The 27,991-nt window shown below is 48.2% G+C and overlaps 2 protein-coding genes across 6 annotated transcripts in view; one reads left to right on the top strand and one right to left on the bottom strand.

Annotated features, from left to right (window-relative positions):
• XRCC6 (X-ray repair cross complementing 6) overlaps positions 1 to 27,991 on the bottom strand; it is a 74,032-nt gene that overhangs the window by 42,219 nt on the left and 3,822 nt on the right. For 2 of the 5 annotated variants that reach the window (XM_054469934.2, XM_054469936.2), the window contains exon 1: positions 2 to 252. The exons of 1 other annotated variant lie outside the window; for it this stretch is intronic. The gene's annotated coding sequence lies outside the window, so the exon portion shown is untranslated. Of the gene's footprint in view, position 1; positions 507 to 27,991 lie in introns of those variants that run through there. 2 more of the 5 variants (XM_054469933.2, XM_054469935.2) reach the window with 2 other exon arrangements.
• On the top strand, positions 257 to 23,497 carry DESI1 (desumoylating isopeptidase 1). Its single transcript, XM_054469938.2, has 6 exons — positions 257 to 828; positions 13,726 to 13,747; positions 14,258 to 14,327; positions 17,382 to 17,491; positions 18,149 to 18,271; positions 20,351 to 23,497. The coding sequence occupies exons 1-6, from the start codon at positions 741 to 743 to the stop codon at positions 20,442 to 20,444; spliced, it is 507 nt and encodes a 168-aa protein (XP_054325913.1). The 5' UTR covers positions 257 to 740; the 3' UTR covers positions 20,445 to 23,497.

Raw genomic sequence — 27,991 nt, 5'->3', positions numbered from 1 at the left:
CCTCAAGCGCAGGCGGGCCGCAAGCGCAGGCGGGCCTCAAACGCAGGCAGGCCTCAAACGCGGTGCCGCCTCCTTCGCGAGGAAGGAGCGTGGTCTCGAGTCTGTCGCTACTCCTCGGATTCGCACACTTAAGGCTAACGCTAACCCTCTAGCAAGGCTATGAGGGCGCGCGAGACCGAGCGAGCGAAGCGGGACGAGGCCAGGCCTAGCTGGCGAACAACACAAATGGATAACGGCCCGCTTACCTTTGGCGCAGGGAAGCGACCAACTTGGACAGAAGACGAGAATCCACGCATGCGCGGGCCCTGCACTCGTTCCCAATCAACGCCGCCTACGTCATCACGCATATGCGCACTATATCGCGTCAGGCTGGCACGCACACTCCCCAACCAGCTTCTACCTAAGTCCCTGACGAAAGCCAACCTATCAGCGAGAGCCCCGCCCCCTTCGGCAAAGCCCCGCCCCTTCCGTACGTCAGGACAGTAAGCCCATGCGCAAAAGTGCATCCCTGCCCCCGCCCCCTCTTCCGTGTGGGCCCTCCCCGCCCCCTCTCTGTCACCTCACAGTAGTCGTTGCCGGTAGCGGGTGTGGGGGCGCGAGGAGCGCAGGGCGGCCTCTCCCCAACCCCTCTGCCCTGGTCCCCCCCCTCCCTCCGCTTCGCACTCCCGTCGGGTACGGGAAGGTCCAAGCCGCTGCCGGGTGCCCGAGGGCCGTCGTGGCCGCCGTCGCCACGGGTCCCAATGGAGCCGCCGAATCTCTATCCGGTGAAGCTCTACGTGTACGACCTGTCCAAAGGCCTGGCCCGGCGGCTCAGCCCCATCATGCTGGGTGAGGGGGAAGGGGCCAGGTGGGCAGGAGGGCGGGAGCCAGGCCAGAGGGTGGCGGCTGGCCGAGGTGGGGAGACTTGGGCCACGACTCACGGGGAGACACATGGCCAGGAGGATGGAAGAAAAGCCGAGTGGAGAAGAGAGTGGTCTGAAGTTTGGGCCACCTGAACCCCGCTTTAGCCTCGCAGATACCATCCTCACGTTTGAATTCAAGGGGAAGGGATGGAGGAGTCATGCCTCCACCTTGCAGGGGGCTCGGGCAGAACTGAGCCCTCGAGAGCCCCTTCGACGAGGGTGTGGGGTAAACCAGCGCTGAATCCCGGCGGGTTCCCTGCCTCGCTGGGGTAGCCCGGTGCACTCCTGCCTCCTTGGCGCGGTGTAGGAAAGGTGAGGATGCCTGCCGCGCGGTGCCCTTCGTGGTGACAGAGACACTGCGGAGGTCGGGTGGCTCTCGGAGAACCTTGCCTCAGTGCCCAAAGGAAGCTCCCTTTGCAGTCCCAGGGATAGGTGGGATGGGGGAGATAGAGCTGCCTAGGGACCCAGCCATCGCCCCCAGGTAGGTCAAGTCAGGATAAGAGGAGCCCCGAACTCCAGAATTCAAGCAGTCTTCTCCCCACAGTTTCTAAGTTAATTGCATTTGCTCAAATGGCAAGAAAGCAGTTTTGGGGGAAGTTTGGATGCGGTTGTGTGAATAAGGATTAGTAAAGAAAGTATTTCGGTTGTGCTCCATTAAACTGCTTAACTGGCAGGAGAAAAACCAGCCCTCATTCAGTGACGATCACACCTCATTTCAGCTTAAATACAGGAAAGTCTTGTGTAACACAGAATTGTCAGGTTTGTAATTTCGGGTAACAATGAGAAGGAAAGAATTCCAATAATTGAAAATTGAAGCTTTGACAGCATCCATTTGAATGGCTAGTTTTTCCTGGCCTCTGTGGAGACACTGGCGAATGATTTAGTTCATCTCTGTGAGACGAGGGGGCAGAGATCAAGTAAGGGAGGCTACTTTTGAGGGCATCCTTCAATGTCCTTGAGTTTCTAATATGTCGCAGTGAATTGAACTTAATCTCACAACCGTGGGCCCATGAGTTGTTTCTATATTTGGCTTCACATCAAAATCATCTAGAGTGCTTGTTAAAAATGCAGATACCATCATTTCCAACATATATTGTTAAATGAGATTAGAAAAAACAAGGTTAGAACAGCTCTTTAAATATGCAAATCAAAGGATATATATGTGCTTGCTTAGACAAATAATTATCCGTAAGGATACACAAGAAATTGATAACAGCAGTAGCTTATGGAAAGGGGAACTTGATGCCAGGGGAACAGGAGTAGAAGAGAAACTTTGCTGTAAACTGTTTCTTACCTCTGGACCTGTGTATTATATACACATAATATCTATTTAAAATGAGAAAATTTTAATTATATGGATTCTAGAGCTTTACTTCACAAATACTAAATCAGAATCTCCTGGAGTTTTGGTCCAAAAATCTGTATTTTTAATGAGCTTATCGGCTAATTCTTATGTAGCCAACCCATTATTTGACAGGGGTTTGGGCCTAGATAACCAGTTGTTATAAATGATTGAGGCACATCTGAAAGCAAAACTTACAAAGTCACTGAGGAAGCTGTTACTCATTAATAGATTACATCAGTCAAGTGTTTTTTTTTTTTTTTGGAGACGGAGTCTCGCTCTGCCGCCCAGGCTGGAGTGCAGTGGCGCGATCTAGGCTCACTGCAAGCTCCGCCTCCCGGGTTCACGCCATTCTCCTGCCTCAGCCTCCCGAGTAGCTGGGACTACAGGTGCCCGCCACCACACCCGACTAATTGTTTGTATTTTTAGTATAGACGGGGTTACACTGTGTTAGCCAGGATGGTCTCGATATCCTGACCTTGTGATCCTCCCGCCTTGGCCTCCCAAAGTGCTGGGATTACAGGCGTGAGCCACCACGCCCAGCCCACATCAGTCAAGTTTTAACTAAACTTCTTGGAATGGAGCCATTTAGTTGTTCGTTTTTTCATCATAGTGAGGAATCAGATATTTCCTATACCCCAAGTAAAACCTCCCCCTTTACACTGGGTATTTTTTATCCTATTACCTAATAATTATTGGGCAGCTGAAAGGGGTCTTAGGAGTCATTATTTCATTCATTCAGCAGATGTTTATTGAGCGTCTGCTCTATGCCTGTCAACGTGTTAAGGTAAATGAGGTTGATATAATGAACAAAGATGTTCTTTGCCATCATGGAGCTATCTAATGGGGGAGACATTAAAAATAAATACATAAATAATTAGTTACAAATTGCATAAGTGCCTTCTGCACAGGAAGCACACTGGGTGCTGTGATAGAAAATAACAAGAGACCTTTTTTTTTTTTTAGACGAGACTTGCTCTGTTGCCCAGGCTGGAGTGCAGTGGGGTGATCTCGGCTTACTGCAACATCTGCCTCCCAGGTTCAAGTGATTCTCCTGCCTCAGCCTACAGAGTAGCTGGGATTACAGGCGCATGCCACCACACCCGGCTGATTTTTATATTTTTAGTAGAGACGGGGTTTCACCATGTTTGCCAGGCTGGTCTTGAACTCCTGACCTCAAGTGATCCGCCCGCCTCAGCTTCCCAAAGTGCTGGTATTACAGGCGTGAGTCACTGCACCCAGCGAAGAGACCTATTTTAAATAAGGGTATCAAGGGTAGTGGACTTTGAAACTGGGAATTTAGGATGAGGAAGAAGTAGCCACAGGAGGGTAGTAAGGGAGCTACAGTGTTCCAGGTAGGAGAAAGATCAACCTGCCAAAGCCCTGAGACAGGGAAGAGTCTGGCCTGATACTGGAACTGAAAGAAGGCTTTTGTGGAGTGTAGTGGGTGAAGGGGAAAGTGCCGTAACTGAAGATGGAGTAATAGACCTGCCCCCTTCCCACTCCCCGCCCTTTTATATAGATGTGAAGTCCTGGAAGGCCTCAGCCAAACATGGGAACATCACCCATTCATTGGGCACATCAGATTCTGATCTGAGGAAATCACCTTGTGTGCTAATCTACTTCTCTCTTCTCTACCTCTTTTTTCCATATTGCTTTTATACCTTTTGCAAAATTAATGAAGAAAGAATTAGCAAAGCTAGTAGTCATTACTTTCTAGAGTTGAAAACTTAAGGAAAATAGGCATGGTCTTACTGGTTCATCCCATTCAGACAACACTAATCTTGAAGTTGGGTATGTCCCAGTTCTATAAGTAGCCATATATTGATTTCCCATTCCTAAATATATTCGAACCTTTAAAAAATCAATTTGTTTCCTGATTTTTATGATGAATTCTAGAAGTATATTAATAGCCAGTATTTATTGAGAGCTTACCATGTGTCAGACCCTTTTTTTCTGAGTACTTTGCGTGCATTATAATCCTCACCACAACTTTGTGAGATAGGTCCTGTTATTGCCTCCATTTTCTTGATTGAAGAACCTGAGAAGTAGAGTGTTAAGGAATTTGCCCCAGGTCCCAGAGCTACTAGGTGGTAGAGCTGGGTTATGAACACAGGCAGTCTGACTTCCAGAGCTCGCGTTCTCTGTCATTTTGAGATACCACCTCTAATGTGTAATACGTTCCTTTATAATTGAAGTAAAGTAGATGCCTTCCTGAAGTTTGTAAAGGCATCCTTTGCCAAATGTTTCAAGTTTGGATGAGAAAAAAAGCTGGGTTCAATGTGTATGTGCCACTTATAATCTAGATTTATGATCATGCCTCTTAGTCTCCATTTTCCCAAATTAAATCCATGTGATCTCATCTGCAGTACCCTCTCAGGCTTCAGTTATGTCAGTTCTCCAATGGGAGACCTCATCTAGCCTGTCGCAGTTCAGGATTGGACTAGATAAAGCCCAAGGTAATTCCCCTTTCCTGAAGCAATGTAAATTCCGTAGTTTTGCCCTGTCCTGTTTTCAGCCTCCTGGAATTGCCTCAAGTGAAGGCATTACTGTTCTATAGCTTTTCATTCACTATGAAAAATGGTCCCAAAATTATCTTCAGCGTTCTAATTGAGCAGATAGCCTCATTGCACCTTTTTTCATAGTCACCGATTGCCTAAAATAATTAGCTATTATAATTGTCCTTCAGTTCCTCCTCTTAATAATTTTGGCTGCTCTTTAAGTTTCTTGACCTCTTTTTGTGCCAGAGTACATGCAGAAGTGTGTGTGTGTGTGTGTGTGTGTGTGTGTGTGTTTTAATTGTGGTAAGAAGTACTTCGTATTTGTTTATTATTTTCTGATCAGAAGTTTCGTGTACGTGCATCACATTTATTTTTCTTTACAAGCCCATTTCAAAACTGTTTTCAGATTTAAAGATTTGGAGACATAGAATATATACATTTCTTGGCAGAAGGCATAATGAATATTAGAGATTTTACACTATACTCAATTCTTTACTTCATTTTGTAGTACAAATAGTAATGAAATAAAAGATATGACATGAACTCTGTCCTCCAGGAGCTTTTCTTTTTTGAGGCAGAGTTTCACTCTTGTTGCCCAGGCTAGAGTGTAATGACACGATCTCGGCTCACTGCAACCTCTGCCTCCTGGGTTCAAGCAGTTCTCCTGCCTCAGCCTCCCAAGGAGCTGGGATTACAGACATGTGCCACCATGCCTGGCTAATTTTTCTATTTTTAATAGAGACTGGGTTTCACCATGTTGGTCAGGCTGGTCTTGAACTCCTGATCTCAGGAGATCCACCTGCCTTAGCTTCCCAAAATGCTGAACAAACCCCCCTCCCAAAGTAAGGCATGAGCCACCATGCCCAGCCCAAGAGTTTTTCTTAAAATATTATTTTCCTTTAAATAATGAATGTACACATACATATAACATTTGATAATAATATAAAACAGATTATGATTAGGTGCCAAAGTGAGTGAGTGGTGCAGGAACTATGTTAGGCTTTGAAATAAGAGAGGCCATGGTGAGCTGTGCATGTCAGAAAGGCTTTGGCAAGAGCCTGGAGCTCCTGGAGGGCAAGGACTCTGTCCCCTTCCTTTATGTCCCCAGTGGCCTGTTGGAGCAGGTGTTCAGTAAGTATTGATTATAGAAATGATTGAGACTTGAACTTAAGCTTGAAGATTAAGTAAAATTTATTCAAATCTGAGAGAGGTTTTTTCTGTTTTAATGCCATCTATTGTGCCTTGTTTTTTATTTTTGTTCACTGTGTGAACTGTTTTATACTCATCTAATGAATTAATTTAATAATCATGCAATTTCTTTAAGGCAAAATGGAAAGGAATATGGCTTACAAGGCCCTGTGTGATTCTGCTTTTTTAAATTTTCTTTTTTTTTTTTTTGAGACAGAGTCTTGCTGTGTGCCCAGGCTGGAGTGCAGTGGCGCGTGCCTCCCAGGTTCACGCCATTCTCCTGCCTCAGCCTGCCAAGTAGCTGGGATTACAGGCGCCCGCCACCATGCCCGGCTAATTTTTTTTTTTTTTTTTTTTTTTTTGTATTTTTAGTAGAGACGGGGTTTCACTGTGTTAGCTAGGATGGTCTCGATCTCCTGACCTCGTGATCCTCCCGCTTCAGCTTCCCAAAGTGCTGGGATTACAGGCTTGAGCCACCGCGCCCGGCCTGTATTTTTTTTTTTTAGAAGAGATGGGGTTTCACCATGTTAGCCAGGATGGACTCGATCTCCTGACCTCGTGATCTGCTCGCCTCGGCCTCCAAAAGTGCTGGGATTACAGGCGTGAGCCACTGCACCCGGCCTGACCAGTGGTTTTCAAATGCTCTTTAGCTGTGAAACTTTTCCTTGAAATGAAATCTTCTGCAGATATGCATGTGGAAAACAGGTGAAAAGGAACTTTTTTGTTAAAAAAAAAAAAAAAAAAAAGAAGAAGAAAACAAGGCTGGGTGAGGTGGCTTATGCCTGTAACCCCAGCACTCTGGGAGGCCAAGGCGGGTGATCATCTGAGGTCAGGAGTTTAAGACCAGCCTGGCCAAGATGGTGAAACCCCGTCTCTACTAAAAATACAAAAATTAACTGGGCACGGTGGCAGGTGCCTGTAATCCCAGCTACTCGGGAGGCTGAGGCAGGAGAATCGCTTGAACTCGGAGGGTGGAGGTTGCAGTGAGCTGAGATCACGCCACTGCACTTCAGCCTGGGTGATAGAGTGAGACTCCATCTCAAAAAAAAAAAAAAAGGATGTAGGCCGGGCGCAGTAGCTCACACCTATAATCCCAGCTACTTGGGAGGCTCAGGCAGGAGAATCGCTTGAACCCGGGAGACAGAGGTTGCAGTGAGCCGAGATCACGCCACTGCACTCCAGCCTGGGAAACAAAGTGAGACTCTGTCTCAAAAGGAAAAAAGAAAGGATGTAAATTCACTCAATTCATTTTTAATGTTATTGTTGGCTCCAAGTGTTTGGTGGATGAATGAATAAGTGAAAGAATGAATAGGCTGGGTGCAGTGGTTAACCCCTGTAATCCCTGCACTTTGGGAGGCCGAGGCGGGTAGATCACAAGGTCAGGAGTTTGAGACCAGTCTGGCCAGCGTGGAGAAACCCCGTCTCTACTAAAAATACAAAAAATTAGCCGGGCATGGTGGTGCGCTCCTGTAATCCCAGCTACTCGGAAGGCTGAGGCAGGAGAATTGCTTGAACCTGGGAGGCAGGGGTTGTAGTGAGCCATGATTGCACCGCTGCACCCCAGCCTGGGCAACAGAGCGAGACTCCGTCTTAAAAAAAAAAAAGAATGAATGAATAAATAAGGGGATCTTTTTTCTATAATCCCTATCTCCACTCTATGAATGGATGAGATCCTAAGTGTACCTTGATGCAGTTGAATAGGAAGTGTGGCATGTAGCTTACGGGCAAATTCAGTGATGATACAAAGGATATAAAGGAGAATAAAGTAGGGTTTGTATCCTGCAACTTTTGAGTTGTTTTTCAGGTGTGAAATAACTGAGGCCCCTCTTCAAAAATCTGTTTAGTAGGAATGGGTTTGAGCTGATGATACATCCATACCTGCCAGCTGTACTCCTGGGTCAGTGAGCATGTGCATCTGAGAAGACAGCAGTAGACTGGGAGTGCAGTATGCCAGGGTGGCAGAGTCATTTCAATAACAAGCTAGGCAGCCCAGATTGGGGTTAGGAACTTTGTCCTCAATAGCACTGTGTGTCAACCAACAGAGCTAACTAAACAGAACAGCTCATCTCAACAGATGTTCATGTCACATCTCAGGTCCAGGTCCTTTGCTAGGTGCTGGAGTTATAAAGATGCATAAGAAACTGTCCTGGTTATTGAGGCAACTGTAGTCTAACTGGGGAGAAGGACACATGAAGAGTTTCAATACCAGGGTACTATGAGAACAGCTATAAAACTTTCAAATTATAAACCCTAGAAGAAATGAGTTAGCCTTTATTGGGCATGTATTATGTCCCAGACCCTGTGCTAGGCATGTGTCATGTATCGTCTCTTTTAATCCTGGAAATGTTATGAGGCAGGCACTGTTATTATGCTTTTTTTACAGAATAGGAAACTATAGTTTAAACAGTGTGTCCAATAGAACTTTCTGCAGTGATGGAAATGTTCTAGATCTGCACTGTCCAATAAGTAACCACTAGTCACATGTGGCTATTGAATACCTAAAATGTGGTTGGTGGAACTGAGGGACTGAATTTGTGCATTTATTTAATTTAAATAGCCACATGTGGTCAGTGGCTACCATATTGGACAGCTCAGGCTTAGTGTTCTCAGCCTCTGCAGTGTTCTCTGTGATCTGGTCCTCCATTACCTCTGGTCATCTTCTACTTCCCCTCCTCACCCATTCTACCTTCACTGGCCTCCTTACAGGCCTTCAGATAAACCTGGCATGTCATTGCCCCTGCATCCCTCTTTCCCTTGCCTCCTTTAAATCTTGGCTCAAAGCTGGGCCTGGTGGCTCACGCCTGGAGGTGGGAGGATCACTTGAGCCCAGGAGTTCAAGTCCAGGCTTGACAACATAGGGAGACCCTGTCTCAAAAAAAAAAAAAAAAATAGGCCTGGGTGGTACACATATAGTCTCAGCAACTGGGAAGCTGAAGTGGGAGGATCACTTGAGCCTGGGAGGTCAAGGCTGCAGTGAGCTTTGCTCGCGTTACTGCACTCCAGCCTGAGTAGCAGAGTAAGACCCTGTCTCAAAAAAAAAAAAAAAATCTTCACTCAAATGTCACGTTCTTAAAGAGGCCCACCCTGATCATCCCTGAAACTACCTTAACCTTTTTTTTTTTTTTTTTTTGAGACAAGAGTTTTATTCTTGTCGCCCAGGCTGGAGTGCAGTGGTGCAATCGCGGCTCACTGCAACACCTCCCGGGTTCAAGTGATTCTTCTGTCTCAGCCTCCCGAGTAGCTGGAATTACAGGTGTGTGCCACCATGCCTGGCTAATTTGTGTACTTTTAGTGGAGATGGGGTTTCACCATGTTGGCCAGGCTGGTCTCAAACTCCTGACCTCAGGTGATCCGCCCGCCTCTGCCTCCCAAAGTGCTCGGATTACAGGCGTGAGCCACTATGCCCAGACCCCCTTAACCTACTCTTGTTCTTTCTATATCATTCACTATTGCTAACATGTTATGACTTATTATCATCATTATTATTATTGACTGTCCCCTCCCCCCACCTAGTAAGTGTCATGAAGGAGGTTTTTGTTTACTGATGTATCCTTAGTGCCAAGGATAGTGCCTGGAAGGTAGTAGTCACTCAATAAACATTAGTTCACCATTTAAGCCAGTAGAATTCACACCCAACCTGTCTACACCAGAACCTGTGTTCTTATTCACTATACTGTACTTCCTCCTTGTAAGTGTAGCATTCCTCACAAAGTAAATGAGAAAAGCTTCATTTGAAAGGAACAGGGGCCAGGCGCGGTAGCTTACGCCTGTAATCCCAGCACTTTGGGAGGCCGAGGCGGGCGGATCACGAGGTCAGGAGTTCAAGACCAGCCTGGCCAACATGGTGAAACCCCATATCTACTAAAAATAGAAAAATTAGCCAGGCGTGGTGGTGAGCGCCTGTAGTCCCAGCTACTTAGGCGGCTGAGGCAGGAGAATCACTTGAACCTGGGAGGCGGAGGTTGCAGTGAGCCAAGATCACGCCATCGTACTCCAGCCTGGGCAACAGAGTGAGACTGTCTCAAAAAAAAAAAAAAAAAAAGAAAGGAACATGTAAGAGAAAGCAGGTATCCTTAATCTCTCCAGTTTCACTGAATTATTAAATGTCTTCAAGTAAATAAACAAATTGCAGCCATTTAAACAGCTGATTTATAAATGACAGTTCAGAAGGGCACATCAGCTCTATTTAAAATGCAGTGTTAGGCCACATAGAGTGGCTCACACCTGTAATCCCAGTACTTTGGGAGGCTGAGGAGGGCAGATCTCCTGAGGTCAGGAGTTCGAGACCAGCCTGGGCAACATGGTGAAACCCAATCTCTACTAAAAATACAGAAATTAGCTGGGCATGGTGGCGCACACCTGTAATCCCAGCCTGTACTTGGGAGGCTGAGGCACCAGAATCGCTTGAGCCCAGGAGGCAGAGGTTGCAGTAAGCCAAGATCATGCCACTGCACTCCAACCTGGGCAATAGAGTGAGACTCTGTCTCAAAAAAAGGAATGTTAGTCTCCCCATTTTACATATAGTAAACAGGAAAGAGGAGATTTAGTATCTTATAGCCCAGTGGAACCCAGGGTTTGAAGATGCTCGTCCTAAATGGATTACCACTCCCCTTTGGCATCCAGTCTGGTTCTCATCAACCACTGTGAAATTTCACCTCAGTTTGGATAAGGTCAGAACCTGCCTTCTCTAGGGTGCTATCCCCAGAAACCCCTGGCTAGGATCCCTCTATCCACTTGTGGTCTTTTTTTTTTTTTTTTTTTTTTTGAGACAGAGTTTCGCTCTTTTCACCCAGGCTGGAGTACAATGGTGCCATGTCAGCTCATCGCAACCTCTGCTTCCTGGGTTCAGGTGATTCTCCTGCCTCAGCCTCCCAAGTAGCTGGGATTACAGGCGCCTGCCACCACGCCCAGCTAATTTTTGTATTTTCAGTAGAGACGGGGTTTCATCCTGTTGGCCAGGCTGATCTCAAATTCCTGACCTCAGGTGATCCACCACGCCCGGCCCACTTGTGGTCTTCCGGGCCAGAGCAGCAGATCTCTTGGTGAAAAGCAGACTGATCTCTGGAATTGGAACAGAGGCAGAAGTACTCCGCTACATTTCATTTTCTTGTTATTCCATTTAGCCTGGGAACACTAACAGCAAAGAATGGAATTTTACATGTAAAATAGATATAACATTTCATATTAATTTGCTGGATGTTGAAATCTGTTCTTAGATTTTACTTACCAATACTGAAGTAGAATTTTTTTTTTTTTTTTGAGATGGAGTCTTACCCTGTCGCCCAGGCCGGAGTACAGTGGCACGATCTCGGCTCACTGCAACCTCTGCCTCCCAGGTTCAAACGATTTTCCTGCCTCAGGCTCCCGAGTAGCTGGGATTACAGGTGCCTGCCACCACGCCCGGCTAATTTTTGTATTTTTAGTAGAGACAGGGTTTCACCATGTTGGTCAGGCTAGTCTTGAACTCCTGACCTATGATCCACCTGCCTCGGCCTCCCAAAGTGCTGGGATTACAGGCGTGAGCCACCGTACCTGGTCTTTTTTTTTTTTTTTTTAAGATAGAGTTTCGCTCTTGTCGCCCAGGCTGGAGTGCAATGGTGCAATCTTGGCTCACTGCGACCTCTGCCTCCTGGGTTCAGGCGATTCTCCTGCCTCAGCCTCCTGAGTAGCTAGGACTATAGGCATGCACTACCATGCCCGGCTAATTTTGTATTTTTAGTAGAAACGGGGTTGTTGACCAGGCTGGTCTCGAACTCCTGACTTCATGTGATCTGCCCGCCTCGCCCTCCCAAAGTGCTGGGATTACAGGCGTGAGCCACCACACCTGGCCTATTTTTTATTTTATTTGAGACAGGGTCTCACTCTGTTGCCCAGGCTGGAGTACAGTGGCGCAATCTCAGCTCACTGCCTCCCAGGTTCAAGCAATTCTCGTGCCTCAGCCTCCTGAGTAGCTGGGACTACAGGCGCATGCCACCACACCCAGAGAGTTTTTTTTTTTTTTATTTTTAGTAAAGACAGGGTTTCTCTGTTGGCCAGGGTGGTCTTGAACTCCTGGCTTCAAGTAATCCGCCTGCCTCAGCCTCCCAAAGTGCTGGGATTACAGGGGTGGGCCACTGTGACATGTCTGAAGTAGAATTTATTTTTATCTTGTGGAAGTCTTTACCCTTTTCCCCAAGGTCATTGTACCTAAAAAGAGCCTCCATTTATCAGACATCTGTATATCACATACTGTGAAGCTTTCTATACATAACATTACCAGTCACAGCAACTCCGAATTGGAGAAACAGACTTAAACAGGCTGGGTAAACTTGCCCAAGATCCACCACTAGGAAGTGGAAAATCCAGGATCTGAACCCATATGGTCCCCTTAACTATCTCTGAGGATGTTATGCCGAGTGTGTGGTGGCTCATGCCTGTAATCCTAGCACCTTGGGAGGCTGAGGCAGGTGGATCACTTGAGGCGAGGAGTTCGAGACCAGCCTGGCCAACATGGCAAAATCCTGTCTCTACTAAAAATACAAAAATTAGCCGGGCTTGGTGGTGGGTGCCTGTAATCCCAGCTACTTGGGAGGCTGAGGCATGAGAATCACTTGAACCCGGGGGGCAGAGTTTGCAATGAGCCGAGATCACGTCACTTCACTCCAGCCTGGACAACAGAGAGACTCTGTCTCTAAAAAAAAGAAAGACACAGGGCAAACAGCAAAGGTAGCAGTTAGCAATCAGTAATCTGCCATGTCGCCGTGTGAAGTGATAAGCAGGAGTGAGTGAGTAATGTTTGCTGACACTCCACATCTTTCAATGCCCTTCCTCTGCCTCCTGAGCACTGCTGTAGAGTATCTCCCATGGACTCTTGTGATGACCTCCTTACCCTGGTCTGCTTGGTCTGCTCTCTTCCCTCCAATTCATCTGCTATCCCACAACTACGGTTATCTTTTCCGAACATGGATCTGATCAAGGCACTCTCCAGCCTCACAGCCTCTTTGAGTCCCGGCCTGCCCGCTTTGCTGGCCATCCTGTTGGCCGCTCCTCCCCTTGGCACCATCACTGCCCCCTTTCTTCACTCTGCCCTGCAGGCTTTAGACTTCACAGCCATGCATGTGCACGTCTTGTTCTCTCCCACAGAAATGTCCATCCCTGCCCTTGTCATTGGTAATGGAAGCTCACAAAAGTAGTTTATTATATTTAGCACCTTATTTTTACCACTATGATACAGCGTATTAACATTGTGTTTTAGTTAATTATTTGTGTGTCTCAGTCCATTTGACTTTGAGCTTCTCAAAGGCAGGAAAGTGATATGTTCCTATTTGCATTTCCACACCTAACATTGTTTCTGGCACATAGAGGTAGAATAACAGTGCCTTAACTATTTAAATGGATAGCATTTGCAAAGTTTTATCCTATCAGTTTCTGAAGGATTTAACCTCAATGAAGAAATGAGTAATAACATTCGTTGTATTACTATAGTCTTACTGTACGTGAGACAGAGAAGTTAAAAAGGCATAGCTGAACTGACCACAAAGAGGAAAGAATAGCAGACATAAAACTAGAGTACCTTTATACTAGTGTTTTTAATCTTGCATTCTGATAAAAGACTGTCATTACTTTTCAACTTACTTACACTTACACTCTGTCACAACCTAAAGACCTTACTGGAGGGGACTTGCATTCCTAGAAAGTCCCTCAAGAGGTTTATGACAGGTCACCCTGGGTTTGAGTGATGTCGTGAATTTAGCAAGGCTGAGGGGCCACTTATTCTAGTCCCAAGTGGCTAAATCTCTTCTTCTCTCCACAGGGAAACAACTGGAAGGCATCTGGTAAGTTGGGTGGGTCTCCTTACTTTGACTAGTTTTGAAACAAGGCAGCACTCTATGCATTTCAGGTTCTAGTCTGTGGCTTCCAGCATGAAACCTAGCTCTCCATGCTATAAATCTTCAAGCCCTAAAGCAGTGCTTCTCATCAGGAGTTCTTTTTGCTCTCTCACCCTGGGACATTTGGCCATGTCCAGAGATATTTTTGTTGTCGTACAGGGAGGAGGATGCTACTGGCATCTTGTGGATAGAGGCAGGGATGCTGCTCAACAGTCTAGAATGTACAGGACAGCCCCACACAACAAAGAACTATCCAGCCTCAAATGTCAATAGTGCCAAGATTGAGAAGCCCTGATCTGTGGCATTTATCATATTCATGCCTTTGGTTTGTTGGTTTTATAAGACTGGGCCCCACAGTCCTATCCTTGGGCAGAAATTATTCTCATTGCATTATGGTGTTTGCTTTTTCTCAAAGTTTAAGTTTTCTGGCTCACTGTGTCTCTCTCTGTGTGACAGGCACACATCCATAGTTGTGCACAAGGATGAGTTCTTCTTCGGCAGTGGTGGTATCTCCAGCTGCCCCCCGGTGAGTGTCTTCCCCTACACTCTGTCCTGCAGTCTCAGGTTCCTGGGGGCTCCTGTAGACCAGGAGCTTTGCTTCTACTGTGGACTTCTGGCATTGTTCCTCAAAGCCACCCGAAGACTCGGCTCAATAAAACCTTTCCCAGACACCCCAGCCAGTTCCCCTCCTCTCTGTTCCCATGGCACGTGTGGGTCCTTCTGTCTCACAGAGAGCATGTTATGGTGAAATGAGCTGTTTCTGGTTCTCCACAGGGAACTGTGTAAGCTCCTTGCGAGCTGAGACCTTCCATCTCCATCCCCTGCACAGTGTCTGGCTCATCCTAGGAACGCAACTGATGTTAAGCTGAATGATGAGGGCTCTGAGAAGCATCAATAAGTGACACCAGTCCTAGAACTCAGGATTATCACACTAAAGCCCACACCCTTTTCCGAAAATTTCTTTTTTTTTTTTTTTTTTGAGATGGAGTCTCGCTCCATCACCTAGACTAAAGTGCAGTGGTGCAATCTCGGCTCACTGCAAGCTCCGCCTCCCGGGTTCGCGCCATTCTCCTGCCTCAGCCTCCCGAGTAGCTGGGATTACAGGTGCCCGCCACTACACCCAGCTAATTTTTTGTATATTTTAGTAGATATGGTGTTTCAGCATGTTGGCCAGGCTGATCTCAAACTCCTGACCTCATGATTAGCCCGCCTCGGCCTCCCAAAGTGCTGGGATTATAGGCGTGAGCCACAGTGCCTAGCTTTTTCCAAAAATTTCTATCAGCTATCCAAGTGTTGTCATAGTAGGTGCTCAAGCAATGGCCAAGCAGCCATTCATTTTGGTTGTGTGTTTGTTTTTGCTATATCCTACAGGAAGGATTTTTTTTTTTTTTTGAGACAGGGTCTTGCTCTGTCACCCAGGCCAGAAATGCAGTGGCGCAGTCTTGCTTACTGCAGCCCTCCACCTCCCAGGCGCAATGAATCCTCCCACCTCAGCCATCTGAGTGGCTAGGACTCAGCACCACCATGCCCTGCTATTTTTTTCTATTTTTTTAGAGATAGGATCTCCCTATGTTGCCCAGACTGATCTCAAACTCCTGGGCTCAAGCAATCCCCTGCATAAGCCAGAATTCTCCCATTGCTTTTGGAATAAAAGCCAGAAAGCTCAGCATGGCCTCCCAGGACCTACCTGATCTGGTCTCTGACTCTGACTCTGGCCAGCCTCTTTTAGGTTGTTCCCTCCCAACCCTCACTCTCTTCTCATTCTTTGAACACACCGTAGACATTGAAACCTGCACTCTGACATCAGTACACCTTCTTGATCCTTCACCTGGTTACACCTCTCCATCCTTCAGATTTGAGTTGTGTCACTTTCTCAGGCAAGTCTTCCCTGATCCCTCAGACCGGGAAGGTCTCCTGTCATAGGTACTGTTGGCATTCTGTACTTTTCCAGCCTCCCCTTAATTGTAGCTCATAATTATATACTGGTTTATGGGATTTTTCAGTTTCCCTTCCCTGCTAGACTAAGCTTCTTAAGGGCAAGAATCTCATCTATTTTGTCCACACCACAGTCCCAGTGCCTAGCATAAGGCCTGAAACACAATAAGTTCTCAATCCATATTTGTTATATGAGTGAATAAGAGGGGTCAAAGAGTGACCTTTTAGTTTCTTACAACTCTGAGATAATTGTTCTCTGCCTACCATGGTTATCTTGCTCACCATGCTTTCCTCAGTGCCCAGAACAATGTCAGCTATGTAGGAGGTGCTCAGTGGCTATGAATGAGTGATCTTTTCAGGGATCTCTGCTCTGGAGTGTTATCCCTTCCCAGATTTGTTCTCCCTGCTGATCCCGTTGCTTCCCCAGTGGCTGGTTTCCCCACTCAACCTCAGTCTCTCCTTCAGTCTTCTCTGGCAGTCTGTTAACCACATGGCTGAGGGTTTTCTGTAGGCCTTTCGGGAGCCATTAACTCCCTTGCCCTGTGATGGTGACAGGGGCAAGGATTAGGCTCACAGATCCAAAAAGAATTGAATTATGGAAATATCTGCCAGCCTGCCAGATTTCTCACCGTCCTCGTTTTTCCATTATTACATGGGATATCAAGTATGTCATAAGAAAAACTGGCTGCATACTTTATGCAAATAGGCATGGAGAGATGGCCTGTGAAGTATGAGCCATTTCTATTGTCCTGGGGATGAGACATACTGGGGACAAAAGTAGACTTCAGATTCTGGGTTTCTCTTTCTCAGCTGAGTAAGTGGACAGCATCAGGAGTCAAAGCTGCAAGAGAATCAGCTTCCCAGGGCCCTCCCCCCCAGAAACAAGAAGTCCGACTCCTAACCATGCTGCCAGCACATGGCAATGAAAAGGGACCAGAAAGCTCTAAGCCAGGCTTGTCCAACCTGCAGCCTCTGGGCCATACGCAGCCCAGGACAGCTTTGAAAGTGGCCTGACGTGAATTTGTAAAGTTTCTTAAAACATGAGTTTTTTTCGTTTGTTTGTTTTTTGTTTTAAGCTCATCAGCTATCATTAGTGTTAGTGTATTTTGTGTGTGGCCCAAGACCATTCTTCCAGTGTGCCTCAGGGAAGCCAAAGGATTGGACACCCATCCTTCTAAGCCATTGCATCCTTGATACAAATAGCGAATAGCATTCTTCATCTGCCCTGGGTGGTCTACAAGTTAAATATGAAGTCAAGCTGGGCGCAGTAGCTCACACCTGTGATCTCAGCACTTTGGGAGGCCGAGGTGGGTGGATCACTTAAGGTCAGGAGTTTAAGACCAGCCTGACCAACATGGTGAAACCCCATATCTACTAAAAATACAAAAAATTATCTGGGCATGGTGGCAGGCACCTTCAATCTCAGCTACTTGGGAGGCTGAGGCAGGAGAATCACTCGAACCCGAGAGACGGAGGTTGCAGTGAGCTGAGATTATACTCCAGCCTGGGTGACGAGAGAAACTGTGTCTCAAAAAAAAAAAAAATGAAGTCAGAACAGAGGGTTTGTGGTCTACTGTGGGAAGCCACATTAAAACATTCAGTGGAGATGGTAATTTAATGACTTTCTTTGGGTTGGCTCTTTTAGGGAGGGACATTGCTTGGGCCTCCAGACTCTGTGGTTGATGTGGGGAGTACAGAAGTCACAGAAGAAATCTTTCTGGAGTACCTCTCCTCCCTGGGGGAGTCCCTGTTCCGGTGAGTGGAGACAGGGGTGGTGGTTAGTTGTGTCTGTCTCCCCAACTAGGTAATAACCCCTGGAGGCAGCTGCCATGTCATATCATCCTTATCACTCAGCACAAGGCGTGGCCCAGTTTTTTGCTGAATTGAAGAAAAGGCAGTTATGCTACAAAAAGCTCTAAGTTGTTCTGATACAGATATTCCTTCAAACATACTTTCTGCTGAAATTTTTAGAGGAAATAAGGACTTTTCATTCTTTCTGATTAAAATCGGCAAGCGCTGTTCTCAACCTGTATTGGCCAAGTTTGCAGAAGGAAAAACAGGGTTGGCAGAAGGGTTGGGATGAAATACAAACTTGAGCAGATTTTCTCTTAAAGAGGCTTTAGTCAGTTTCAGTAAGGGGGTAAACTCTTAACACCAGATTTCTGCTTTCGTGAATGTAAAGATTCTCCCGAAACTGTGTAGAAGCCATGTCTTTTCAGTTTCTCCTTCCCTTAAAAATCAGTTATTAATGGCCAGAATGGCAAATAAGCAGTGCTTTTCTGGTGTATGAGAGGGGGGATATCGCAGTCCTCACATTGAGCTGTGCTCACCATTCCACTGCCTAGCCTGAGTTATTCCACATAGACGCTTGCTGGTTTCTCATATATGTTCTGCAAACCTTTCAATGTACAGAGGTGAGGCCTACAACCTCTTTGAACACAACTGTAACACCTTCAGCAACGAAGTGGCACAGTTCCTGACTGGGCGGAAGATTCCTTCTTACATCACAGACCTGCCCTCTGAAGTTCTCTCCACGTAAGTTTGGCCTCTTGTCCCTGCCCCTGCCTTGGCCAACCTTGAAAATCCCCATTCACGGTCAGTGCCCTTCCTCTGGCCCCCATCTGCCCTCCCAACCAGGTGGGCCTGCCCTGATGGCAGGTTCTAACACAGAAGGCTGCCATTCTCTCCACCCACTGATGCGCACCTGTATTACCTCCACCTTCAGAGCTAGACCAGCTCTGCCCTGGCCTAAATGCAACCACAGAACTTAGAAACCCACTTGACACTGGCTTCAGTACTTGCACAAAATTCTGGCGTCTGTCCTTCCCATTGTGCTCAAAGCATGCCACTCCCCAGAAGCACCCAGTTAAAATGCAATGTTAGACAAGCAGAGAGGAGGTCAGAAAAATAGTAGGGGGGCTTGTTTTGTAGCTGTTGATTTGCCTGTCTTCCACTGCACCATGAACTCTTTGACTCCCTCAACGACTATGTTGTACTTGCCCTCATGTATTACAGCACAGTCTTCAACATATGTTTTCTTCAAGAACACTCTGCAGCCCCTTCTGTCCTGATGTGGCCCAAGCCTTGGAAGAGTCTTGCAGGCCATCACCCAGGCAGTATACCCCGAAAGGACACAACACCCCCAAAGCCATCTCACCTTCTCCCTCCCCTTGCCGTTGATTGCATTCAGGCAGCCTGTGCTCATTCCAGGACCATGTTTATTTGCTTATTCTGACTCAGTTTCTCCTGAACTATGGCCTTATTTAACAGAGATCCTGGCAGGTTTCACAGGCCCAGCAAGGTGGGCTGTTTTTTATATCTGAGGAAGCACCTCCCAGGAAGAGCTTGCATAGGAAACAAGGCTGCTCTGGCAGGCTGGTGAGGAGCCCCAGTCCGCCAGCCCTGGCCCTGCCTTCCTATCACTCGATGAGTTTGCAGTCCCACAGCTCTGCTGAGGGATCTAGGTTATGGGGCCCTGAGCAAACTGGAGTAGCCAGAATGTTCTTGCTGTTATTATTTGATGGGTGGAGTTCCTGGATTTGTCTGAATTAGGGTTGATATTTCTAGGTTTCATCTGTCTATACTTTGGAGTACTTCATTCCTTTAAACTTGGAGATGATTTTCAAAAATGGCAGTATCCACTGAAGAAAAAGCCAGTGACTTAAAAGTTTTTGGGCAACCTTATTTATGGTTGTCGTAATCATGGAAAATCTCCAAACTCCAGTATTTGTAGTATTTTTTCCATCTGTTACTATGAGAGCAAACTAGGAGCCCTTTAGAAAGGCATTAATGGCTGGGCCCAGTGGCTTATGCCTGTAATCCCAGCACTTTGGGAGGCCGAGGCAGGCAGATCACTAGGTCAGGAGTTCGAGACCAGCCTGGCCAACATGGTGAAACCCCATCTCTACTAAAAATAAAAAATTAGCCAGGCGTGGTGGCACATGCCTGTAATCCCAGCTACTTGGGAGGCTGAGGCAGGAGAATTGCTTGAACCTGGGAGGCAGACGTTGCAGTGAGCCAAGATCACGCCATTGCACTCCAGCTCTAGGCTAGAGGTAGACTCTGTCTCGGGGTGAAAGAAAGGCATTAATACTGGCAACCTAGCATTTGTCATTTTTCCTGAATATTCCCTGTATTCCCTGGCAGACCTCTGTTCCTGAAAAAATCCAGTTGTTTGCTGTCCTCACCCCTTTGTCTTCTTTTTCATATCCTTCTTCTTTTGCCTTAGTTTCCTTGCTTAAATTTGATCTTTTCCTTGCTCACAAGAATTAAAGACACAAGCACATAGAGCACAGAAAGTTCTAGTTCTCTGTATGTAGCCAGCCTACTCAAACCACAGCTAACCAGGCTCTAGAAGTGAGGCCCTGAGGAGGGAACCCCAGGAATAAAAATACAGAGCAGGCTATTTCGGAGATGCCCTCCAAGAACACTGGTGTGTGTGAGGCAGGTGGGAAACTTAAGTGAGGTGACGAGGTGCTCTTTCCTTCTCTGGTGGTGGTGCTGCTGCTGCTGCCACCAGCGCCCACTCCACCTCCCTACCTGTGGGCAGCGCAGGGTGTGTGACAGCAGGTCACATCCCAGAGCCCACCCCTCTCATGTCTCGTTTCCTTGCAGGCCCTTTGGACAGGCACTTCGGCCCCTCCTGGACTCCATTCAGATCCAGCCTCCGGGAGGGAGCTCCGTGGGCAGACCCAACGGCCAGAGCTAACAGGACTGCCTGGGACCGCCCTGCCTCACCAGGGCTTTTCCTTTTTAAACAAAACAAACCCTACCAGATTTCTATTTTATAATTTTACATCAGAGCTAACAACCAGGGGACGGCTTTTTAAATTTCCCAGGGAAGGAGACCGTCAGGCCGCATGTAGACAATGCTGCTAAGAAACAGAAAAAAATGCCACCCCTTCTAATAGTATTATACTAATTTATTAAGGCTGTCTTGTCTGTGCGTTCACTTCGGACGCTGTTTCCTAAGCGTCCTCCACACTGGAGAAAGGGAGGGGCTTTGTTTAAACAGAAAGCGAGTCACAGTTTGCGGAAGCCCCAACCTAGAACTCTTTCCAGAGAACACTCACGCTCTACCCAAGTTGCCAACACCTGTGGGACCCAGGTGAGTTTTAGAACATCCGTGACCTGGAAACAGTTACTCTAGTGTTAAATGAACCAAAGGATTTGGTGCATATGGGACCAGTTTCAGGATGACTAACCTAACCTAAGTGAACTCTTTAGCCACAACCCTCCTCACCTTCCCTCCCTTACCCTAAGCAAGGCCAGTGCTGGAGCAGCCATTGCCTCAGGATCAAGGGAGTAACAGCAAGTATCAGGCCGGAGAAAACAGGATAAAGCCATTCCTCCTTCCACCTAGATGGATTGCCAATCTTCTGCCATCAATTTTGGGAAACCTGCCTTTGTGCCCCCGAGGCTGCCTTTCCTCAGCATAGCTGACGTGTCATAGTGGATGAGGTCTGGGCTGGAGTAGTAGAAGCCGAGGCCTTTTTTCTGCCAGTAATGATGTCGGTTATTTGCAGTCTCTGTAACCACCATCCAGGCCAGTACACAGTATTTAGCTGGGGACCAAGGGACGGGATTCCCCCTGCTCTAAGAAAATACTTTTTAATTATTAATTTTTGAGATGGAGTCTCGCTCTGTCACCCAGGCTGGTGTGCAGTGGCATGATCTCAGCTCACAGAAACCTCCGCCTCCCGGGTTCAAGCGGTTCTCCTGCCTCAGCCTCCCGAGTAGCTGGATTACAGGTGCGTGCCACCACACCAGGCTAGTTTTTGTATTTTCAGTAGAGACAGGGTTTCGCCATGTTGGCCAGGCTGGTCTGGAGCTCCTGACCTCAGGTAATCCACCTTCCTTGGCCTCCCAAAGTGCTGGAATTACAGGCGTGAGCCACCGCGCCTGGCCGGAAAATACCTTTGATATAGAAAGAATAATGATGTGAGGCCGGGCGCGGTGGCTCACGCCTGTAATCTCAGCACTTTGGGAGGCCGAGGCAGGCAGATTACTTGAGGTCAGGACTTCAAGACCAGCCTGGCCAACATGGTGAAACCCCGTCTCTACTAAAAATACAAAATTAGCTGGGCATGGTGGCACATGCCTGTAGTCCCAGCTACTGGGGAGGCTGAGGCAGGAGAATCGCTTGAACCCGGGAGGCAGAGATTGCGATGAGCCGAGATTGTACCAGTGCACTCCAGCCTGGGCGACAGAGTAAGACTCCATCTCAAAAAAATAAAATGAAGTGGAATCAAGGTGGCAAGAAAATTTAGAATCGTTTCTGATAGGGACTTTCCCTTATCCTAAATGTGTTTTGAAGGCACACATTATTTCCGTTGTCACTCTGACTTTAGAAAGGCAGGTTGGGGCATGAGTGGGCATTTTCCTAATGACTTGCTGCTAGGAGTTTATAGGCAGGGAACAGTCTGGGAGTATCTAATCCAGAGAGACTTTCAGATTCCCTCTTGACGTGAACCTCCATTAGTTAGATTTTGGGAAAGTGAGTGTGAAGAAGGGACTCAGAGCTGCCAGGTACCCGAGTCGCAGCTCTGACATCCTGGGGCCCCTTCTGCCACAACTTCTTGCCACTTCACGGACTTGAATTATGTTGCTTCTTCCTGGAAGTCTGGCCTGCAGCAGGGGCATTTCCTCTCCAAAAAGCTGCTGCTCATTTCTGGCCCCATCTGCTGCTATCTTTGCCATTAGCCATCACAGTTTGGCATCATCAGAGTCTCAGCTAGAGGAGATGTCATTCTGCCTTAGTGTTTGCCTGCGACCTGATCAGGGGCATGACCAGCTGGGATGTCAAGTGACATTTGGGAACTTGTAGAGGCCAAATGAGTGAAAGTTTAATTCTTCTCAAGACCCACTGATTTGCCAGTGTGCATGGAAATAATAGATTAGAGCAGAAACTAGCAGGGACTGTTGTATAATCGTGATCTACTAGCAGAATTGGGCCCAAAGAGAATTTCTAAGGCTGGGTTTCTTCTGGGATGGTAGCAGGTTGGTCTTGGCCAGTGCTCTGTTTCCCACCAGTGTTGTTTCCTTTTCCAGCTTGCCTGGCCCGGCTCTGTCTTCCAGGGTCCTGCTCCAGACCCCTCTGCCTGGGGTCTCCCCTCCATCCAGGGGGTTCTGGGCATTACAGGTCCTTTTTTTCCTTTCTCCTCTCCCAGATCCAGTTTCAGCTGGTTTGCTTCTCCCAGCAGGCACCCTTAGGCCCAGAAGCAGCTCCCCTGAGAGAATTTGAGTCACTCATTTCCTTGAACAGCACCCCCCTTTATACTAGCAGCCATTTGTGCCATTGCCTGTGCCCTAGGGTTTGTGGGGAGAGATCAAGGGATCAGTGAGCAGTTTTCCCAGAGCTCCATGGGAAGGCAATCTCTCCCTCCCGATGGGAGCCCCACTGTCACTAACTGTAAACTCAGGCTCAGGCTTCAACTGCCTACCCCTAATCCTCACATTTCTGTCTGTCCCAGCAACTCAGGAGCATTCTCATTGTGGCCAGCTAACTCCGCCTGGATGTGAACAGGCAAGCAGAGTGGGAAATGAGTCACATACTTGTATTGCACAGTGGACACCTCTAGAGGTCCATTGGTTTAAAGAGATAGGGAAGCAGGAGGGATGAGACCATCACCCCCTCCCAGAAGTAAATCTGGCATCTGAGATTATGCCCTTGAGTCAAACTAATAACTGTGTCTAGTACGGAGGTGTTTGCTGGTTTTCTTTGGTGTTTTTTCTAATGCAATAAACTCATTTCTGCCTGCATTTGTGTGGTGCCTGAATCAGGTCTGCACATGCATCCAACATGAAGCGACCCCAGGCTTTTGGGTCCCTTGGAGCTTAAGTCTGTGGGGTCTGGATGTGTCTCCTGTGCGTAGCTGTGAGCCTGTAGATGAGAAGTGATAACAGGGAAGGATGTCTGAATTTCACCACTGGTTTATAAAGATGGGGGAAAGGCCCAGAGAGAATCTCACTTGCCGAAGGTCACCTTGCAGCTGGTGCAGCTCACTGCTTTTCTGATAACTTCAAATTCTGTAGTCTTCCTCTAGCTATCAGGAGTGTTTGACCTCACCGAAAAGTGTTCCCTTCTACTTTCAACTTGGCTCTAGGTTGGGTCTGTGGCTCCTCATGCCCAGACAGGCTGTAGCTGAGAGGGCAGGCAAGGAGCTTAGTGGGGACCTGGCACACCACTGAATGTGAGCCCTTGACCACAGAGCCTGGCTGCTCTTCAAAGAGGCAGAGTGTGTCTAGGACGAGGCTGCCCCACTGGTTCCCAGGTTGGAGAGCCAGGCAAGGTCACGCTGCAGTGAGAGTGATGGACACCAGGTGGCGCTGTGGCCCTGCACACCAGGCCCAGCCTACTGCCCAATGCCCAACGCCAGGCTGGTCTTGGGTACCCTTGGCCACCTCAGTAAGCTCGTCCAGCTCCCCTCAGCCCGTGTGGCCCCCTACGAGCCCATGGGGTAAGAGCCAAGCTCCTTGTCCTCATTTATCAAGGCCCTTCTCAATCTTGTCCTTGAACACCCTGGTCCTACCCCACACCCTGCTGCAAGTGCCAGTCCCAGTCCCAGTCCCTGTCACTTCTGGTGGTTTCACACCTCCAGGCCTCGGTTCACCCTTTGCTCCACCTGGATCCCCTTTCCCCACCCCTTGTTCAGTGCTAAAGGCCCAGTGCCAGCATGTCCTCTGACTTGTCCCTGCCCAGAGCTGACTCCTTGCTCCCATGGGTACCTCCAACGCACTCCCACCAGCCCAGTACCTCCCAGGGCAGGGCCTGGCATGGGGTGAGCCCCAGATTTTGAGACCATGACAAAGGCCTTGGATCCTTTCTAAGTCCCTCCCAGTATGACTCCGCTCCCCACCCCTGGCTTGCGAGGTCAGGAGAGAGACTTGCCCAAGTTCTCACAGTTCTGGGCTGAGCTCTGACCTGCAGAGCCCACTGACCCCAGCTGTCAGGCTGCCGCTCCTGTTCCACACCCCCAGGTGGAACAGTGCTGTGGCCTGGGCCATATCTGTCCCCACTGACTTTGTCTGAGAGCCCCAGAGGGCCTGAGCCAACCCAGCAACAGCCTCCACCTCCTCCTACAAAGCCATCTGAGCATGCACCCTTCAGCTTGTTAGATTCAATGGACTTGTTTATTATGAAGACAATGTAAGCACTGCAGGCATTTTGAAAGTTAAAAAAAAAAAAAAAAAAAAAAAAGGCTAGGCAAGGTGGCTCACGCCTGTAATCACAGCAATTTGGGAGGCCGAGGCAGGCGGATCACTTGAGGTCAAGAGTTCAAGACCAGCCTGGCCAACATGGTGAAACCCCATCTCTACTAAAAATACAAAAATCAGCTGGGTGTGGTGGTATGCACCTGTAATCCCAGCTACTTGGGAAGCTGAGGCAGGAGAATCGCTTGAACCCAGGAGGCAGAGGTTGGATTGAGCCAAGATCGTGAGATGGTGCCACTGCACTCCAGCCTGGGCAACAGATCTAAAAAAAAAAAAAAAAAAAAAAAAAATCCACAGTCTCCCCCAATCTCAGCACACAGCACACCTCCCCTGCTGCCCCTAGGCTTCTTAACTACACAGCCTTTAGGAGGGTGTTGACCCCATTTGTAAATGAACAACAACCTCACGGAGTGGGACGGACCTGCCCAAAGTCACTGGTGGGAAGAGAACTCCAGGAATTGTCAGCCTGCCTGTAAACCCCACTACACAGAGGCTGCCCCTTGGGCCTGGATCACCCATACACAAGTCACATACCAGGTACAGAAAAACAGCATTGACAGCCCCAGTACTTGGACATACTGACACACAGCCTCCTACCAATAGCCAGGAACCAGGGAAAAGCCTGGGTTTTGGCAAGACGGGATTGAGGAGGAATCTTGACTGTGCTGTGTGACCCTAGGAAAGCCATTGCACCTCTCTGATGTCAGTACCTACCTCTGGAAATTGAGTATAAGTATACTCATACTCTTCAGAGATGTGTTGGGAAAAATAAGTGAAACACCCAAACCAAACATGAAAGTCACTAACCTCCAAACTTCAGCCACACGTCTGGCCCAGAAGAGCCCAGGGTCTTCCCTTCATAGCAGAATCCTGCCGGGCTCAGGTCTCAGGCCCTCCACTTTCAGTCCTGGCTTCTTCTGGGTTCCTCCAAGTCACCCTTCTGTCCAGTCTTCCCTCCCACCAGTCCTGCTCTTTTCTCCCCAAGGCCTCCCCTGGTCCCCATCTGAGCACCAGTTGCCAGGGATGAGCCTTCCTCTTAAAGGGACATAGTGGTGGCCACAGATACCCCCCTACCTGGTCCTCCTGGGTCTGTACCTCAGGGCAAATAACTCTCCCTCTCTGGGTTTCAGTGGCCTCATCAGGTGGAAAGGGTTGTTAAGAGAATTTAGGGAGAGACTGTAGGAAAGGGATTTGTAAGCAGCAGCCCATTTGTTAAGGGGCCAAGGGTGCTTATCTTTGTTTTTAGAAAAGTGGATCCAGTCCATAGGAGACAAACACCCCCCTCCTGCCCAGTAGACCACCTTCCAGATGTTCTGGATCCAAGCACTACGGGTAGGGCCCAGGAATTTGCACTTAACCTGTTTCTAGGAATTCTTCAGTCAAGGAACAGGAAAATGAAGATACCTGGTCAAGTGTCCTCTATGGTGGTCAGCCCATACTACAGGATTAATAAGCATCCGTTTTTTTTTTTTTTGACACAGAGTTTCGCTCTGTCACCCAGGCTGGAGGGCAGTGGTCCGATCTCTGCTCACTGCAACCTCCGAGTTCATGCGATGCTCCTGCCTCAGCCACCTGAGTAGCTGGGATTACAGGCGTGCGCCACCACGCCCGGCTAATTTCTGTATTTTTAGTAGAGACAGGGTTTCACCATGTTGGTCAGGCTGGTCTCGGACTCCTGACCTCGTGATCCACCGCCTCAGCCTCCCAAAGTGCTGGGATTATAGGAGTGAGCCACCGCGCCCGGCCCGCATCAGTTCTTACTAGCTCACTGAGTCCGGAATTGGTGGGTTCTTGGTCTGACTTCAAGAATAAAGCCGCGGACCCTTCCGGTGAGTGTTTTTTGTTGTTGTTTTTTTTTTTTTTTTGAGATGGAGTCTCGCTCTTTCGCCCAGGCTGGACTGCAGTGGCGCCATCTCGGCTCACTGCAAGTTCTGCCTCCCGGGTTCACGCCATTCTCCTGCCTCAGCCTCCGAGTAGCTGGGACTACAGGTGCCCGCCACTACGCCCGTCTGATTGTTTCTATTTTTAGTACAGACGAGGTTTCACAGTGTTAGCCAGTAAGGTCTTGATTTCCCGACCTCGTGATCCGCCCGCCTCGGCCTCCCAAAGTGCTGGGATTACAGGCGTGAACCACCGCGCCTGGCCGTGTTACAGTTCTTAAATCCGGCATGTCCGGAGTTTGTTCCTTCTGACGTTCGGATGTATTCAGAGTTTGTTCCTTCTGGTGGGTTCGTGGTTGCGCTGGATCAGGAGTGAAGCTGCAGACCTTCGTGCTGTTACAGCTCTTAAGGCTGCAAGTCTGGAGTTGTTGGTTCCTGCTGGTGGATTCGTGGTCTCACTGGCTTCAGGAGTAAGGCTGCGGACCTTCACACTGAGTGTTACAGCTTATAAAGGCAGTATAGACCCAAAGAGCAAAAGAACAAAGCTTCCACGCTACGGAAGGGGACCCTGGCAGCCTGCTTTTATTCTCTTATCTGGCACCACCCACGTCCTGATGATTGGTCCATTTTACAGAGAGCCGATTGGTCTGTTTTACAGAGAGCTGATTGGTCCGTTTTGACAGGGTGCTGATTGGTGCCTTTACAATCCCTGAGCTAGACACAAAAGTTCTCCACATCCCCACTAGATTAGCTAGTTACAGAGTGTTGACACAAAGGTTCTCCAAGTCCCCACCAGAGTAGCTAGACACAGAGTGTCGATTGGTGCATTCACAAACCCTGAGCTAGACAGGGTGCTGATTGGTGTGTTTACAAACCTTGAGCTAGATACAGAGTGCTGATTGATGTATTTACAATCCCTTAGCTAGACATAAAGGTTCTCCAAGTCCCCACCAGACTCAGGAGCCCTGTTGGCTTCACCCAGTGGATCCCGTACCGGGGCTGCAGGTGGAGCTGCCTGCCAGTCCCGCGCCCTGCGCCCGTACTCCTTAACCGTTGGGTGGTCGATGGGACTGGGCGCCGTGGAGCAGGGGGTGGTGCTCGCTGGGGAGGCTGGGGCTGCGCAGGAGCCCACGGCGGAGCGGAGGCTCAGGTATGGCAGGCT

Source organism: Pongo pygmaeus, chromosome 23 (genome assembly GCF_028885625.2).
Source record: "Pongo pygmaeus isolate AG05252 chromosome 23, NHGRI_mPonPyg2-v2.0_pri, whole genome shotgun sequence".
NCBI lineage: Eukaryota > Metazoa > Chordata > Mammalia > Primates > Hominidae > Pongo > Pongo pygmaeus.
The sequence above is the reverse complement of the archived record's forward strand: the minus strand, read 5'-3'. Positions and strand labels throughout refer to the sequence as shown.

Coding starts and splice junctions, on each gene's coding strand:
- DESI1 (XM_054469938.2), top strand. CDS start 741: ATGGAGCCGCCGAATCTCTATCCGGTGAAGCTCTACGTGTACGACCTG. Junction 14,328..17,381: donor GTATCTCCAGCTGCCCCCCG/GTGAGTGTCTTC, acceptor TGGCTCTTTTAG/GGAGGGACATTGCTTGGGCC. Junction 18,272..20,350: donor CCCTCTGAAGTTCTCTCCAC/GTAAGTTTGGCC, acceptor GTTTCCTTGCAG/GCCCTTTGGACAGGCACTTC.